This window comes from Loxodonta africana, chromosome 3, assembly GCF_030014295.1.
Source record: "Loxodonta africana isolate mLoxAfr1 chromosome 3, mLoxAfr1.hap2, whole genome shotgun sequence".
Classification (NCBI taxonomy): Eukaryota; Metazoa; Chordata; class Mammalia; order Proboscidea; family Elephantidae; genus Loxodonta; species Loxodonta africana.
In genome coordinates, this window is record NC_087344.1 from 129,739,882 (window position 1) to 129,756,155 (window position 16,274).

At 38.0% G+C, this 16,274-nt stretch overlaps 1 protein-coding gene across 5 annotated transcripts in view; it reads right to left on the reverse strand.

Annotated features, from left to right (window-relative positions):
• Nucleotides 1-16,274, reverse strand: part of DDAH1 (dimethylarginine dimethylaminohydrolase 1) — a 175,144-nt gene that overhangs the window by 32,788 nt on the left and 126,082 nt on the right. For 4 of the 5 annotated variants that reach the window (XM_064282183.1, XM_064282182.1, XM_003411208.4 and 1 more), the window contains 3 exons: nt 7,810-7,909; nt 1,937-2,010; nt 979-1,098 (listed from right to left, as the gene is read on the reverse strand). In XM_064282183.1, the coding sequence (XP_064138253.1) occupies nt 979-1,098; nt 1,937-2,010; nt 7,810-7,903 (288 nt within the window). In that variant the 5' untranslated portion in view covers nt 7,904-7,909. Of the gene's footprint in view, nt 1-978; nt 1,099-1,936; nt 2,011-7,809; nt 7,910-8,450; nt 8,531-16,274 lie in introns of those variants that run through there. The other variant, XM_023549414.2, reaches the window with a different exon arrangement.

Consider the following 16,274-nt stretch of genomic DNA (forward strand, 5'->3'; position numbering starts at 1 on the left):
GTACAGGGTTGGTATGAGTCAGAACTGACTTGACAGCAGTGAGTTTATGAGCCAAGTGAAGAAGCCCTGGTGGTACAGTGGTTAAGTGCTGGGCTGCTAACTGGAAGGTCAGCAGTTCGAATCTACCAGCTGCTCCATGGGAGAAAGAAGTGCTGGTCTGCTTCAGTAAAGATTTATAGCCTTGGAAACCCTATGGGGCAGTTCTACTCTGTCATGCAGTGTTGCTATGAATTGGAATTGACTCAACGGCAACGTGTGTGTGTTTGGGCCAAGTACACGGTGAGCTAAACAGACACGGTCTTTCCCTGAAGAAGCTTTCAGATCATCTCACAGAGTTGTTAGTTACACAGCAGAAAAGTGTCTTTTAATTGTAAAGCACTGTAACAAACAGAAGGTCTTCATGATCAGTGACTTCCTCTCTTGATCTAGCTGTGTGACCTGGGCAATTTTTCTGGGCTTTTCTATTCTCATCTGTAAAATTTCTGTTCAAATTTTAATTGTTCCAAATGCAAATGAAGAAGGTAAGATTTTTAGGTATTTCTGAACCATGATTTTTAAAAGATTATTAGGAAATAGTTCAGACATACAAAAAGATAAGAATAATATAGCAAACCGTTGGTGTATCAACTACCCAACTTAAGACAGAAACCATTACGTACAGGAGCTCTATCTGGTGGCATGTCCTCCTTCTCGGAGTAGCTGTGATGAGTTTGGTGCTTATTATTCTGAATCATGGCATTTCTAGGAAATCTGGTGTGTGAGTAACAATGGTTCACCAGTGAAAATTTCTTCCTACATTTAGGTGTTCCTGGTTCCTAATGAATATGAGGTTATGACAGTGCACATCACAGAAAGCTCAGGTACCAGCCTGTCTTCTCCCTGCCACCCCTGCTAGCTGCCCACACAGCAGACAGAATGAGAAAGATCATGTGGCAGGCACTGCCTGCTGCATTTAGGAGGAGGATATTTTTTATATACCTTCAGGGCTTTCTGTGCAGATTCACTGGACCCGATTGCAATCAGGTTAGGCCCGGCCATGCTGCAGAAACTCTTCAGATGCAAATTATTGCCCACTGGGACTGTGGAGACTGCATAGTCCTATGCATATAATAGAAAAGCAAGCAGTTAGACACTGAAGAATAATCGTAACATGGATTAAAAACCTGCCTGAGCCGCGCCTGGTCCACTAGGAGGCTGCCAGGGGTTCTGCATATCTGGAAGGAAAACTGGGACTCTCAGGCTTTGGCACTGCCAGTTAAATGAAGATTGTTTGTAAGAAGAAAGCACGGAGCTTCCTTCCAGGTGTCTGACTGCGCCAACAGCTTTTCACTTGCTGTTTCATCTATGGAGTGGGCCACTCCGGGACAGTGTGTTTGAATACCCTGTTCAAACTTCAGCTCAGCTGGAGCCTCATATCCTCATGGGGTATAGAGCTGCTTGTGGGTTATATCCCTTTCTAAACAGCTTGGCAAGGCAACTTATTGATGGTCATTAGACTAAAGGGTCCATGACACGATGCATGTGTAGCTTCTAGCACAGTGTCTGGCAAATAGTAGGCACCCAAATACAGGCAACCTCTGATTCCAGACCAAAAAATCCACATCTCCATGTTCAAGCCAATTGGGTCTCCAGGTTTTTTTTTTTTTAAGAAGTTCTTGACTGTGCTAGGAACATCTGCTGGGTAGCCATATAGTTATAACTAGGAGGAAACAGAAGATGTTCATAACTTTGCCTGTTGCTGCTGTGGTAGCCCAACAAAATCTAAGTATTGAACAATTAGAATTTGAAAGCTCCTAGAACTCCTAGCAATATTAGGAATTATTTTGCAAAGGTGGTGACATACAAACAGCATTATTCACATCACCTTGATTCAGTGGGTCTATGCATACTTATTAAGTGATTATTCTGTGCCAGGCATAAATTATCCTTTACCTACCTTAAAAGTATCAGCCAAGATTTCAGCACCTCGTTGATTTGTCCTTTTGGAAAGGCCCACAAAAAATTCTCTGCCTATAATAAATGTCATGGAACAGAGTGAGTGGGTGGCGCCAGCCAGCTGTGCACTATTTCTTTTATCTATAAATAATGACCTTAAAGCATCATACTGTTTTCTTCCTCTTCAGAGGGCCGCTCCACTGGTACTCTGATTCCTGCTCTCTTTACAAAAAACTTTATTTCAAACTATTGCCCTTAGAAATAAACTTTTTACTTAGGAAAGGAAAGAATTAAACCCATCAATAACGGATGATCAGAAATGAAGCAATGGTAGTGATAAGTCAGCTGTACTTCCTTTTTTTTTTTTCCTAGAAGAACAATATTAGACATTCCTGATGAATTAGGATCCGTCTTCTTATAATGATCATGTAAGGCTTGCAGACAACATCTGGATAAAGTGAATCTACAACTGACTGGTCTTCAGGTCTGACCCTGACGAACTCTGTCTTTAAAACTACACATCCACTTATTTCAAATTACAGATGTTATAACTTTAATCTTCATAATGTCCTTATGAAAGGGTTAAATGACACAAGGTCAAATGATATTATGAAAAATTCCAAGGGCTTATGCTGTGGGCAGACACAGGAATCTTCTGGAGCACAGTGACTTTTTAAAAATAATGGTATGACTGTGTTGCCTCTTAAGAAAATCACTACATAATAATCAAAACTTAAGTTAGGGATGGGTCCTTTTCTTGACAAAATATTATTTATTCTATAAAAATGTCAGCCACACTAAAAAAAAACTTTCCTAATTCTTTTAAGATAAAAAAAGATTTATACACAACTTTTAAGACAAACATTTAATGTATTAACAAGTTATATAAGATCTATAATGGGGCATAAAGATTATTTCCATTTTAAAAGACTAAAGTGATAGGAAAGTATAAAGAAAAGTATACTCCTTATCTCTAACAAGTAAGTTGGACTTCTATTTCTGGCAATATGGTGAATCCCCTAAATGACCTTCCCAATGAAAATGCTGAAATTGAAATATTATTTTTTTTTATAGCTCTTTGTCACTTTTTTCTATACCACTCCATCCTCTGTTTTTTTTTTTCCTCCTTCATCCTATTTAAATTATAGAAGAAACCAGATCATTTGTCCAGTTGAATATCCCATATTGTGGATTTGGTTGATTACTTTTTTGGGTGTTATTTAACATTTAAATTGTTCTTTCATCCTTTGTATTTTCAGTAAACCAATAGATTCATTCAGATGGTTAATTAGATGATTATTAGTTTTTTGTTTTTGTTTTTTGAGAAGCCCACTTTAGAGGGGGGCTATATTTCTATTGTATCATGTCATGAGGTCATGACTGGCTGTCACATGTCCAATGATAACACGTTGACCAGCAGGTTCAGGTGGCATCACCCTGATTCCTCCATTATGAAGTGTCCCATCAAGCTTTCATATAATCATTTTAATATCCTTTAATGCTCACTGTACAAATCCGTTATTTTATTAGGAATCTGCATTTACTGACTGGGATTCTTCTACAAAGAAAAACTTTCCTCAATCACATATTTGGTTTACCTGAAACAGAAGTCATAAAGAAAAGATAGGCTAAATGCTAGAGTCTTTCCTTCACTCATCAATTTTCAGAGTAACGAGATGGTGTCCTAGCAACTTACAATAATGACGAGTAAGTGATTTTTTTAACATCATGATCCACGCATGGGTCAAAGTTGAAATCTAATGGAAATCAGAAATATTTAGAGCTAAATGATAACAAAATATTCATGTAAGAAAAAAAGAGACTCAGCGAAAGCAGGACTCAGATGGAAAGTTATGGCCTTAAATAACTAATAAAGAAGACGACAGGCTTAAGATTAATGAGATAAAATTCCAACTTGAGATATAAGAAAAAATGAATAGAATAAAAATAAAGAAAATCTGAAGGAAGGAAATAAAGATAGAAATAGGAAGAGAAAGGAAACATAAGAGAGAGGGTTCAACAAAGCCAAAAGTTGGTTCTTCAAAAACATGAATAAAATTGACAAACCTCTGGTAAGTTAAAAAAAAAAAAAAAAGGCACAAGTAATATTATGAATGAAAAATGAGAATAACAAGAAATGCTGTGAAACTTAAACAGATATTAAGAAGACATGATTAACTTCATATCTAAAATTTTAAAAAACTTAGATGACACAGATAAAATTCTAAAAAACAGAACTCCCAAAACCGACTCAGCAAAACCTAAATAATCATATAATCATTAAAGAAACGGAATCAGTCAAAAATCTTCCCACAAAAAAGCACCAGGCCCACAGGATCTATTTACAAGTAAATTCTACCAAAATTCAAGGAATAGATAACTCAAAATTTACTGATTCCAGAGAATAGAAAAATAGGAAGCCTTCCCTATTTTACAAGGCTAACGTAACTGTTTTGCCAAAACCAGACAAGGATAACAAGAAAGATTATAGGCCACAGAAATCACAATCTTAAACAAGATATTAGCAAACCAAATCCAACACTGTATTAAAAGAGAATATGTCATGATAAAGTTTAGTTTCATCCCAGGATTCGAGACCAGTCCAATATCAGAAAATCAATTAATGTAATTAGCTACATCAACAGATTAAAGAAGAAACTCATATAATCATCTTATTGCAGCAAAAGAGAGTTTATCCTATCACCTGAAATTCTATTTCTAGGTGTTTACCTTGGAGAAACTCTTATATATGTCCCCAGGAGACATACATAAAAAGATATATAGCAGCACTGAAGATAATAGACAAAAACTGGAAAATACCCAAATATACATCAGCAGAAAAATGAATAAATAGATTATGGCATATTCTTACCACTGAATGTTACTTAGCAGTGAAAATGAATGAACTACAGCTACAAGCATCAACATAGATCAAAAGTAGAAAGTCACACAAGAGTTCATATAGTATGACTCCAACAACATAAAGCTGAAAGACAAGCAAAGCTAAACAACATATAACTTAGCAATACATATATAGAGGTGAAACTCAAAGAAAGACAAAGCAATGATTATCACAGATTTCAGGGCAGTGGTTACCTCTGGTTGGGAAGGGGGCGCATTTGGGATTGGGGGACCACCCAGGAGCTTCTAAGATCCTAATAATGATCTATTTCTTAAGTCACGTGGTGGGTACCCAGGTGTTCATTTTATTATTGGTCTTTAAACTGCGCATAAACATTATATAGCTCTTTTTAATGTACTCCATATTTCACAATAAAAATAAATATATGTAAAGGTAAGTTGATGTTATATTTTTAAGAGAAAGGGACTGAAACAATTTTTGCCGGTAGCTGCTTGCTTGACTGACATATTTCTCAGCAGGAACTGGAATTGGAAAGCAGCTATCCTTCTGTCCATTTCCTAGTAACTTATTAATGAAGCCCTGAGTTACAGAAGGAAGGGGAAACAGCATAATTTATGCATACTTCTGTTTCTTATCCAGTGCTCCCTAATACAAAAATTAGGAAGTAGGAAACAGAAGCTATGACTAGACATTAGGTGCTTCTTTCTTGGGCTCAAAATACAGGTGACTGATAAATGAGGTGCCAAGCAGATTATGATCTTAAGATCCCAATGCTATCCTAGTTTTGAATAAAACAATTATTAAGATATTAACTTACGTATTGAATATAGCAAATCCAAAAGTCTACAGATAGCAGGAAAGGCAAGCCTCGATGTTGAGCAACTAATTAGAAGTTGGGGCAGAAAGATTAGACTTGAGATGCTGTGGAAAGATCTTTAACTGAAGGCAGAGGTTCCTAGTATAAACTGTGCTCTAACATTAAGATTTTGTGAACATAGCTTGTTTTAAGCCATACTTTTTGGAGTAGGTTTTTCAAATACTATTAGTACCTGCTTACAATAAGATGTCACTTTGAGGACTTAGGTGCACCTGACCCAAGCCATGGTATTCTTGATTGCCTCATATACATGTGAAAGCTTGACAGTGGATAAGGAGGATCAAAGAAGAATTGATATATTTGAATTATGGCATTGGTGAAGAATACTGAATATGCCATGGTCTGCCAGAAGAATGAAAAAATCTGTCTTGGAAGAAGTACAGCCAGAATGCTCCTTAGATGTGAGGATGACAAGACTTCAACTCAAGTACTTTGGACATGTTATCAGGAGGGACCAGTCCCTGGAGGAGGACATCATGCTTGATAAAGCAGAGGGTCAGCGAAAAACAGGAAGACACTCAAAGAGACGGAATTACACAGTGGCTGCAGCAATGGGCTCAAATATAGCCAGGATTGTGCAAGACTGGGCAGTGTTTCATTCTGTTGTACATACGGCTGCTATGAGTCAGAACTGACTTGATGGCACCAAACAACAACACAATAAGCTATTTATTTTATGGGTATTTACGAGTAAAAACAATAATAATAATAAAAAGTTTTATTATAGGGAAGTGTGATTTACACATCCAGCTTTAAACAAAGTAATTTTCTAAGAGAAACAGGCTGTTGTTCTGTGCTACCAAAGAGAATCAAAGGCCACCAGTGGCAGACACAGATAATATTCTAAGGAGAACTTACTGGGCAGATTCAAAGAATGCCTAAGTCTGGCTGGGCATACCAGAGCTAAGAAGTCAGCATCCCAAATCCAGTGCCGTTGATAGGACTGCTTGATTCCTTGTTTTGTGTTCTTATGGCTGTGTTTCTCAAATGGGTATGCAAACCAAACCCCCAAGGCAGGGTCACTGCCAACTATAGTGGTAGCACAGTCTGTGCAGTGCACAACTCCAGGAGATACCATTCACACAGCCTGTGATAAAAATGGTGTCCTCTGAGGCCAGGCAGCACAGTGACCCCACCCACAGGTACCTGGCACTGAGCAGGAGTGTACTCAATGTTACCAGAAAAACTCTACTCATTTTCCTGGAGCATTAATTATATCCAAATTTAAGTAATACAAAACATTACTTTTTTATTAAAACAAAGATGGCTATATTTTGGCTATATACTTAGGATTCAATATAAAATTCACATTAGCTAAAATATTAGACTTTTAAGAAACTTCATGCTTTCAGTGGGCCCCTTGGAGCTATAGCCCCAGGCCCCTGGGGATTAGCCTCAGTTTTTAGGGCTACTTTGGTGAAACAGGTATTTATTCTCTGATATTTAGGGGAAAATAAACTCTCACTTTAAATTAAAAATTATTATTGATAGCCTTGTTCATCAATACACCAGAATAAATTCAGGGATCTAGATTTCAGCACAAAATTTTACAAAACAGTAATAATATGATCATAAAGAATTGGAAAGGTTAAATACTAAAAATTACTGTTTCTTTAGTAGCCATATTATATCCAATGTAAAAACTGATTCCAGTTAAGTCAATAATAATAAGCTGTTTATATTTTGTTGAGTTCTGCTATTATTCATCTGGCATTAATCCAAGTCAATTTGCATGGAAAAGTATTTAAATTCATCTTGCCATCTGGGGAGATTATAAATGACACTAATCTTGAATGAAGGAATCTTTTAACTATAAATCAGACATACAGTCATACAATGAAAAACTGCAACCCACTCATGTTATAGAAGAACATGGTCGAAGCAAGCTACAAAATGGTCTGTACAGACTGGTAATGTTCTTGTAAATATATGCAAACAAAAATACTTAAAAAAAATACACCCAGATATTTAAGTGATTATCTTTGAGTATGCTTTTCTGTATATTCCAAGTTTCCTACATTGAAGATCTATTACATTTGTAATTGAAAAAAAAAAAAAAAACTATAAAGAAACAAGTGAATGCAAGCCAGGCATTAGAAATATTTTTAGCTAGAAAAAATAAACACAATGGTACCTGTGAATAGGACATCTCCACCATCTAAAGTTGCATTTTCATCTTTCATCTCGACTATGTTCAGTTGAAGTTTTTCTAATGCTTCTTTCATCATGTCAACCTGTTGAAAATAAAATCATTCAAATTAATATCCTACCATTTCCAAACAAGAAAACCAACCATCTAAAACTTCTGAATACTGAACCATGGTTCTGCTTGTGTGTATGTACACACCCACCCACCCACACCCTTGTGGATATATGCAGTCTAGTGCAGGCTCTGTCATGATCATTTGTAAGAGAGGAAATTATCTGTTGGAAATTGTCGATTTTTGTCCCCTTCTAGTCTATATTATAGTCCTTTTTTCTGTTGGAAACCTGAATAACTAGGACATTGTTGGAGTCTGACTAAGGACATCGTTGGAGGCTGACTAAGGACATCGTTGGAGGCTGACTAGTTATGGCATTGTTGGAGGCTGGCTAGTTATGGCATTGTTGGAGGCTGACTAATTAGAACACAAGTCAAGAAAGGTGGGAGGCATAATACCCAGTCCCCCTACCCTTGCCAGAAAATGCATGATTTAATTTTAAACCTTAAGCCAGTCAGTCAGTCAGAGTTACAAAGACACAGTGCAATATCATATTTTTATATAAATAATGTACCTTCTATGTTTGCCAGCCGTACCGCCACCCCACTGCCCTGCCCCTGCAGTGAGGCACCCTCACAAGTACCTCCATACCAATCCTCTTCCAAATGTTGCTGTAAAAAAAAAAAAAAAAACTAGCATAGCGCACTTAAGAAAATACCTTGCCTGGGGTAGGGTGGGGGGTGGGGGGGGGTGGCCAGCAAACAAATGCAGAAGGTGCATGCTATTTGTGTAAAAATATGGTATTTGGAAGAAATATCAATGACAATAACCACTAACGTGAAATCTCACCCATAGGACAGTCATTGTTTTATACTCAAATATTTTCTAAAATGTCAGAACAGCCAAGGCTTCTCTGCAAATTTGAACTGTTATTTAAATTTATACTCAAACAGTTAATATAATTACCTGTCTTTTAAGACCTGGCTCCCTAGAAGTGATTAACGAATACAACAGTTGCAACTGCAAACAAATTAAAAAAATATACATGAAGATGAATTTCAGGGACTTTTTATGATTCCAGGTCTAAAGCACAGGGATATTCTGGGCTGAAGTGGGGGACATTTCTAGTGAGGGTTAGTCTAATACAAAAAAAGAAAAAAAAATTAAGGCATAACAAATGACTGATAGTCACAATTTAATTCAAGTCCACCCAGCAACTCAAAAACAAAACAATTAAAAAAATTTTGAAGGTCTTTATAACTTTTAACGTGGTGAAGACACAGGTTGAGAAGATATGAATAGGGACTAAGGGAAAAGCAAGAGAACACATGATCACGGATCACTGGGAAAAGCAGGTAGTTCTGCCAAAATACAGCATGCTGAGTACACATAGTGAACTGCCAATGAGGAGTTTGTTATTTTTAGGTGCTGTCGAGTCAATTCTGACTCATACAGAGACCCTACGTGGAACAGAATGAAGTGTTGTCCGTTTATGCAATATCCTCACAATCCTTGCTGTGTTTGAGCCCATTGTTGCCACTGCATTATTTGCATTATTCCATCCTGTTGAGGGTCTTCGTTTTTTTTTTTTTTGTTTTGACTCTCTGTTTTATCAAGCATGATGTTGTTCTCCAGGGACTAATTCCTTCTGATAACATGTCCAAAGTACGTGAGACAAAGTCTCACTATTCTGGCTTCTAAGAAGCATCCTGGCTATACTTCCTCCAAGACAGATTTATTCATTCTTCTGGCAGTCCATGGTATATTCAATACTCTTCCCCAACACCATAATTCAAATATATCAATTCTTCTTCGGTCTTCCTTATTCATTGTCCAGCTTTTACATGCATATGAGGTGACTGAAAATACCTCTGAAACTTGCTCTCGAACACAGAGCAGCTAAAGTGAAAGGAAGAAATGATAAAGTAAAAGAGCTGAATAGAAGATTACAAAAGGCAGCTCGAGAAGACAAAGTAAAGTATTATAATGAAATGTGCAAAGGCCTGGAGTTAGAAAACCAAAAGCGGAGAACACACTTGGCATCTCTCAAGCTGAAAGAACTGAAGAAAAAATTGAAGCCTCAAGTTGCAATATTGAAGGATTCTATGGGCAAAAAATTGAACTATGCAAGAAACATCAAAAGAAGATGGAAGGAATACACAAAGTCACTGTACCAAAAAGAAATGGTTGACATTCAACCATTTCAGAAGGTAGCATACAATCAAGAACCAATGGTACTGAAGGAAGAAATCCAAGCTACACTGAAGACACTGGTGAAAAACAAGGCTCCAGGAATTGACAGAATACCAACTGAGATGTTTCAACAAACGGATGCAACACTGGAGCACTCACTTGTCTCTGCCAAGAAATTTGGAAGACAGCTATCTGACCAACTGACTGGAAAAGATCCATATATGTGCCTATTTCAAGTTATTGGAAATTACTGAACAATATCATTAATAGCACACACAAGTAAAATTATGCTGAAGATAATTAAAAAGCAGTCATTGCAGTACATCGACAGGGAACTGCCAGAGACTTAGGCCGAATTCAGGAAAGGACGTGTAACGAGGGGTATCGCTGCAGATGTCAGATGGCTGAGGAGTTTATGTCCGATGGCTGAGGTGTTTAGGAGTCACAAATATAGCAGAGTAACTTCTAAAGTAATTAAAATGTGGAAATACTTTAAAACAAGCCTCGCATTCATGCAGTCAGAAAAACATTAAAGAGGATACGGAGTAAAATAAATACATCATCTCATCCTTGTCCTGGAACTCATGTAAAAGTTCCACAAACCAGAGTGACTCAGAATAATAAAAAATTATTTCCATGGACGAAATGGGCTTAAAGTTGCAATAAATACATCTAGTGGCCTCTTTTAACAGCCAAATAGGTTTTCCTATGTGTCAGGAAGTGGAATCGTTGCTATAACATAAAAAAGAAGCAAAGCGACATCCTCCATGACTTGTTGGGCTATGGGGAAACAAAGAACTGCTTCCTTCTGGCCATGGAAAATACACTCGGTTTGGAGAGAGATCATGAGAGCTGAGCTACTGCTACCTTTTGTTACCGTTATGAATGCTACTTCTTCTATTATAACTTAACATTTCAAAGATTGCTGGGAATTCAGCAACAACATGGAATGTGGTCTGAAAAGTTTATATGTAACATCTCTACGCGAGGAAATGTACTCAGCTTTTAAGAGTTTAAGGAGAACAGAGGTAGGGAGGGCACTATCTGCCAGCTTCGGAAACACTGCCTCTCTTTAAAAGTCCTGTCTTTCAAAATTAAAGTTTTAGAGGATAAAATGTTTGTGGTTTCTTAAAAGTTAAAACAGCTGTACTGACATTAAAAAACTGGCTTTCGTGCAAGGGTAGTACTCTTTTTTTTTTTTTAACATTCAGTAACATCTATATAAACAAAATCACCAGCATAATTCCTTGCCACAAACGTTGATGATACTACATTACTTTCAGAGTTAAGTACATGGGCAAATTTAAAACATTTTTAAACATCAAGTAAACAGTGTTTGAGAGCTGCAGGGCCATATGGCATCAAATTGACAATGCTAACCCCAAGGAGATTTCTGGAGAAGAAACAGGAGAGGCTGAACTGGACAGGCTGTCCACTGAGAACCGCATATGCTTGGCACAGGGGCTTCCAATGAATCAGACAAACTCAGCCGCAAACAGGCCCAGTGTTGCCCTGACACATGGGCCCACAGCAAGCCAGCTATTTAGGCAGTTAGAACACTAAATATAACTATAGAAGTGGGGATTTTTGCAGGAAGAGATCCAAACCATGAGCCTTCAAGAAACTGCCCATTCTGTGGTTACATAGCCATGGTTAATGTTGACTTAATTAATTTTCGAGAGGGAAAAAAAAAAAGACCAAACAACACACCCACCTTTCATTAAGACACTAACTCTGCAGAGTGGAATTTAGCATTACTCAGGGTGGAGAGGAACCTTCAGGACAAACATTATTAATTCCAAAGGCTGAGTTGAAAGGGTCATTTTAGCCCATGAAATTAGAAATAAAAAGGGTAAGTCAGAAAAATGATCTTAATTAATTTAAACCTTAACTAGATAATTTCCCATATTCTATTCTAAGGATTTTATTCTAAGGATTTACCAGATCTTTCTTCCTTCCCTTTTCACTCTTTTTGTAGTTTGGTTTCACTTTTTTTTTTTTTTTTGCTACAGAGTCCCTGGATGGTGCAAATGGTAAAGCTTGGCTACAAACCAAAAGTTGGATGTATGAGTCCTCCCAGATGTGCCTTGGAAGAAAGGCCTGGTGAATCTACCTGCAAAAAATTGGCCATTGAAAACCCCATGGAGCAAGTCCTACTCTGATGCACTTGGGGTCACCATGAGTTGGAATCGACTTGACAGCAGCCAGGTAAATACTAGACTCCTTCCCTACCTGCTTCCTATCATCCAGCCTATACTTCTTTCTCTTCACGAGAGCTAGTTTTTGTCTTAAGGTAATCATCTTTTCTTTTTCTCTATTTTCTGGAGTAGTAATGTTAAAAAAAATGTATTTATTGGGGTTGGTTACACATTCACGGACACTACCCTGGGAATGCCTGTATAGTATAGGGTTAGGATCAAGGGCATGGGGGTCAAATCCTAGCTCTGCTGCTTGTTAACTGAGTGACTTTAGGTCGTTCAACTTTCTAAGCCTTAGTTTTCTCGTCTTCAAAATGGATGTTTCCGTAACAGCAACAACCTCCTAGGTTCCTCCTAATCATTACATATTAAAAGCACTGAGCACAGAGTCTGGCACATACTAACTGCTCGATAAATGTTAGGTATGACTTTTACTGTTTTGATGAGCTCCAGCTTGTGTATACCAGTGACAAATGCCTGTGTTATGAAACTGACCCACAAGAGAAAAGCTGCTACTTTTTTTTTACATTTGGGCAAGTTTCTCCTGTTTTACCATCCCATGACAGATCCCATCTGTTTTCCAGGGAATTAAAATCACAGTTTTTTCTGCAAAGCCAATGTAGTGAGAGCATGTGCATTTGAAGACATTTAAATTTGCATCATGTAAAATTGATTCCCTTCCATCTCCTGGAAGCTGTCAGGATATATGGTAGATTTCTTGTACTGTCTCTGCTTTGAAACAGCTCTCTGGAGGTACTACAGAAGGAGTTAAATGGGTCCGCCTGGTATGATGTCCCATAGGCTCAAAAGAGCACCAGCCAAGATGATCTAGAACGATTATAGTTATGAGGGTATTAGTCCTCTAAAGGAATCAAGCAGTCTAAAGAATTCCTTTTCCTTCTCAGTGCTTGGTCTCCTTTCCTTACTTCCCTGTTCTGCTGTCTTCTGAACCTTCTTTTATGGCTTTGACTCCTGTTCTCTTATTTGTGTTATCATGTTTATATCATCATGCTGTCTTCTCATTTCACCCCTTTGGGGTTCTCACGGTGAGTGTTAAGAACTGGGGATCTGAATTCCATCTCTGCCACTTATTAGCTATGTAACTTGCAACCAGTTAACTTGTCTTAGCCTAAATTTCCTAACCTGCAAATAGGACAATGCTTTCCCTTTAGCAGGGATAATGTAAGTAACAAATGGGGTAAGACACGTAAGGCATCTAGTGCAGTGCCTGGCATACTGTGCTCAAAACCAGTAGTTGCTAGTATTATTATTTTGCCCTAAATTAACTCCGTCCTTGGTCTGGATTTTGGCTACTTTTCAGAAAGAAGTAAAAGATAAATATACCATTTTCAGTATTAAAAAAGACATCTTTTGAGCCCAACTCTTTTCTTCTTGCAAAATTTCCCCTAAACTCAAAATACTACACTCTCAACTCCCCCGCCGCAAAAAACAAAAAACAACAAAAAAAACTTTGCCTAATATAAAACCTTATGCATTTTCACTGGGAAGCTATACTCATAACAGCTTGCAATAGCCCTATAACTAATTTAATACTCTTTATTTAGATGGCAATATTTTCTTGTTGGTTCTGTCCAAAGCTGACTTTTGCTGTGTGTTTTCAACAATGCCCACTTAGAATGTTTCACACATTCACACTAGATGTAGCGAATGTGCCCCCGAGTCCTGATGAACAGTTAGTTCTGTGCCGTGGCTCCGTGAAGAATTTACACCAACCTCTGTTTGCCAATCCACTTTCCTTTAGCTGCTTCTGTCCAATGGGCTGCTGGATGCCATGACTACAAATGAGGCTCCTGGAGTTGGCCTGTCTGCTGCTGACACGTTTCAGTCACCCATGCTTCTGCCAGGCCCTGGCAGCTGTGCCACCCCTGCTACGTTTTCAGTGCCCACTGAAATTCTCCTAGCCCCTTTACGACTCACTGTATCACAAGAGCTTTGTACTATCATCCTATCTGCACTCTCATCTAGCTCCAAGAGCTGAACAGCAGAAACATGGTTTGTTGGTGGTGAGACGATTTCATTCTCTCTACTTGTTGTTGACTTCTCTGTGTCTTGTAATGCTGAGGAAGCCCCTCAAGAAGCTGATGTAATGTCTCTGGCACGTCAAGGCACAGTTGCCTTGGAACCTGCTGATGCATCGCAGTCACACTTGTCCCTGATCACGTTAAACAGGCCACATTGCCCTTCTTTATGCCACTTTAATCTTTGTTATTCAGCATATCTTTGGTCACTGAGGCCACTTTAGTATATTCAACTGATTTTATGACAATGCCTAATGTCTATATTGTGCTTTGACTTCTATTTTCTCATTCAATCAACATTTCAGTTCAACATTTAGTGGGTATCAACACTTCTTCTACAAAGATTAAAAAGCCACAGACCCTGCACTTGGGTAGTTAACAACCTAGTTAGGCAGATAGATGTACCTTATAAAGATGTAGTGGAAATAAAATGGAATATCTGCTGTGATGCTCAAGATAACACTAAAAGGCAGGAAGGATAGCCACTAGTATATCCATTTTACATATGAGTAAACTGAGGCTAAGGAGCTTTGGTGGCACAGTGGTTAAAGCACTGGCTTCTAACCAAAAGCTTGGCGTTTGAACCACCGGTTGTCCTGCAGGAGAAAGATGTGGCAGTTTGCTTCCGGAAAGACGACAGCCTTGGAACCCTATGGGGCTGTTCTACTCTGTCCTACAGGGTTGCTATGAGTCAGAATCGACTTGATGGCAACAGGCTTGATTTTTAAACTGAGGCTAAGTGAAGGTGATTGACTTGCTGAGTGAAGCTAGATTGAGCTTTCGGCCTCCGGACCCCATCCTTATGTTCACACCACTGTGTGATTATGATTCTCCTGAGGTCTCATCACAGAGCACAGGCCATATCAGAACTGGAGCTCATGCCTTCTGCTTTCCAACTCTGTACATTTAAGTCCACTGTGTATTACAAGGCCCTGTGCCAAGGTGACTTTGGATTCCATTTCTCTTCATATCAGAGATGAATGACATTTCTGCATATTAGAGCCTTAGGACACCAAGTCGCAGTGTAATTAAGAACTCTAATATGAACAGAATATATAAACCAAATCAGGAGTGCTCACCAAGGACAGCCTGCATGTTAATTAAAAAAAAAAAAATTGTTAATTACCACCCTTCAAATCTGGGATGCTCTAGGTTTGTGCACTGGTTCAGTCCTTAACTTCACGTGTGCTGATTAAATTACCAAAACTAACCAAAGCTTTAATATACTAAAGGGTTCAGTCAGAAAAATTCCTAAATAAAAACATATTGGAATCCTTTCCTATACTCTGATTTTAGGACAAACTTCTTACAAAGAAATCTAGGTAGCAATAATAGCAATAATAATAGCAAACATTTATATAGTCTTACTACGTGCCAGACACTGAACTAAGAACTCATATTTAACTTCTCTAGCTCTCACAATCCTATGAAGCAAGTACATTATTTCTGTTTTAGTGATGAGGAAACTGAAGCACAGGGAGGCTAGGTAACTTGACAAAGGTCTCACAGTGACTAAGCAGCAGAGCTGAGATCTGAACTTAGAAAGTCTTGCTCTAAAGTCTGTCTTCTTCTTTTCTATACAACACTGATAGTAGATAATTAAAAAAAAAAAAAAAAAAAGCCCAACCCATTGCTATTGAGTTGATTCTGATCCCGACTCATAGCAACTCTATAAGACAGAGTAGAACTGCCCCTTAGGGTTCCTAAGGCTGTAATCTCTAGTGAAGCCGACTACCACATCTTTCTCCTGCAGAGCGGCTGGTGAGTTTGAACCGCCGACCTTCTGTTAGCAGTTGAATGATTAACCACTGTACCACCAGTGCTCCTCAGTAGATATTTAGGTATCTTTTTTTTTTTTTTTTAGTATTCAGTGAAATGAAAATGAATGTTAGAATGACTCTCAGAAACTATAATATCCTCAAGAAACAGATTGTCTTCACTATCATTTATTTATTTGAACAAAAATGT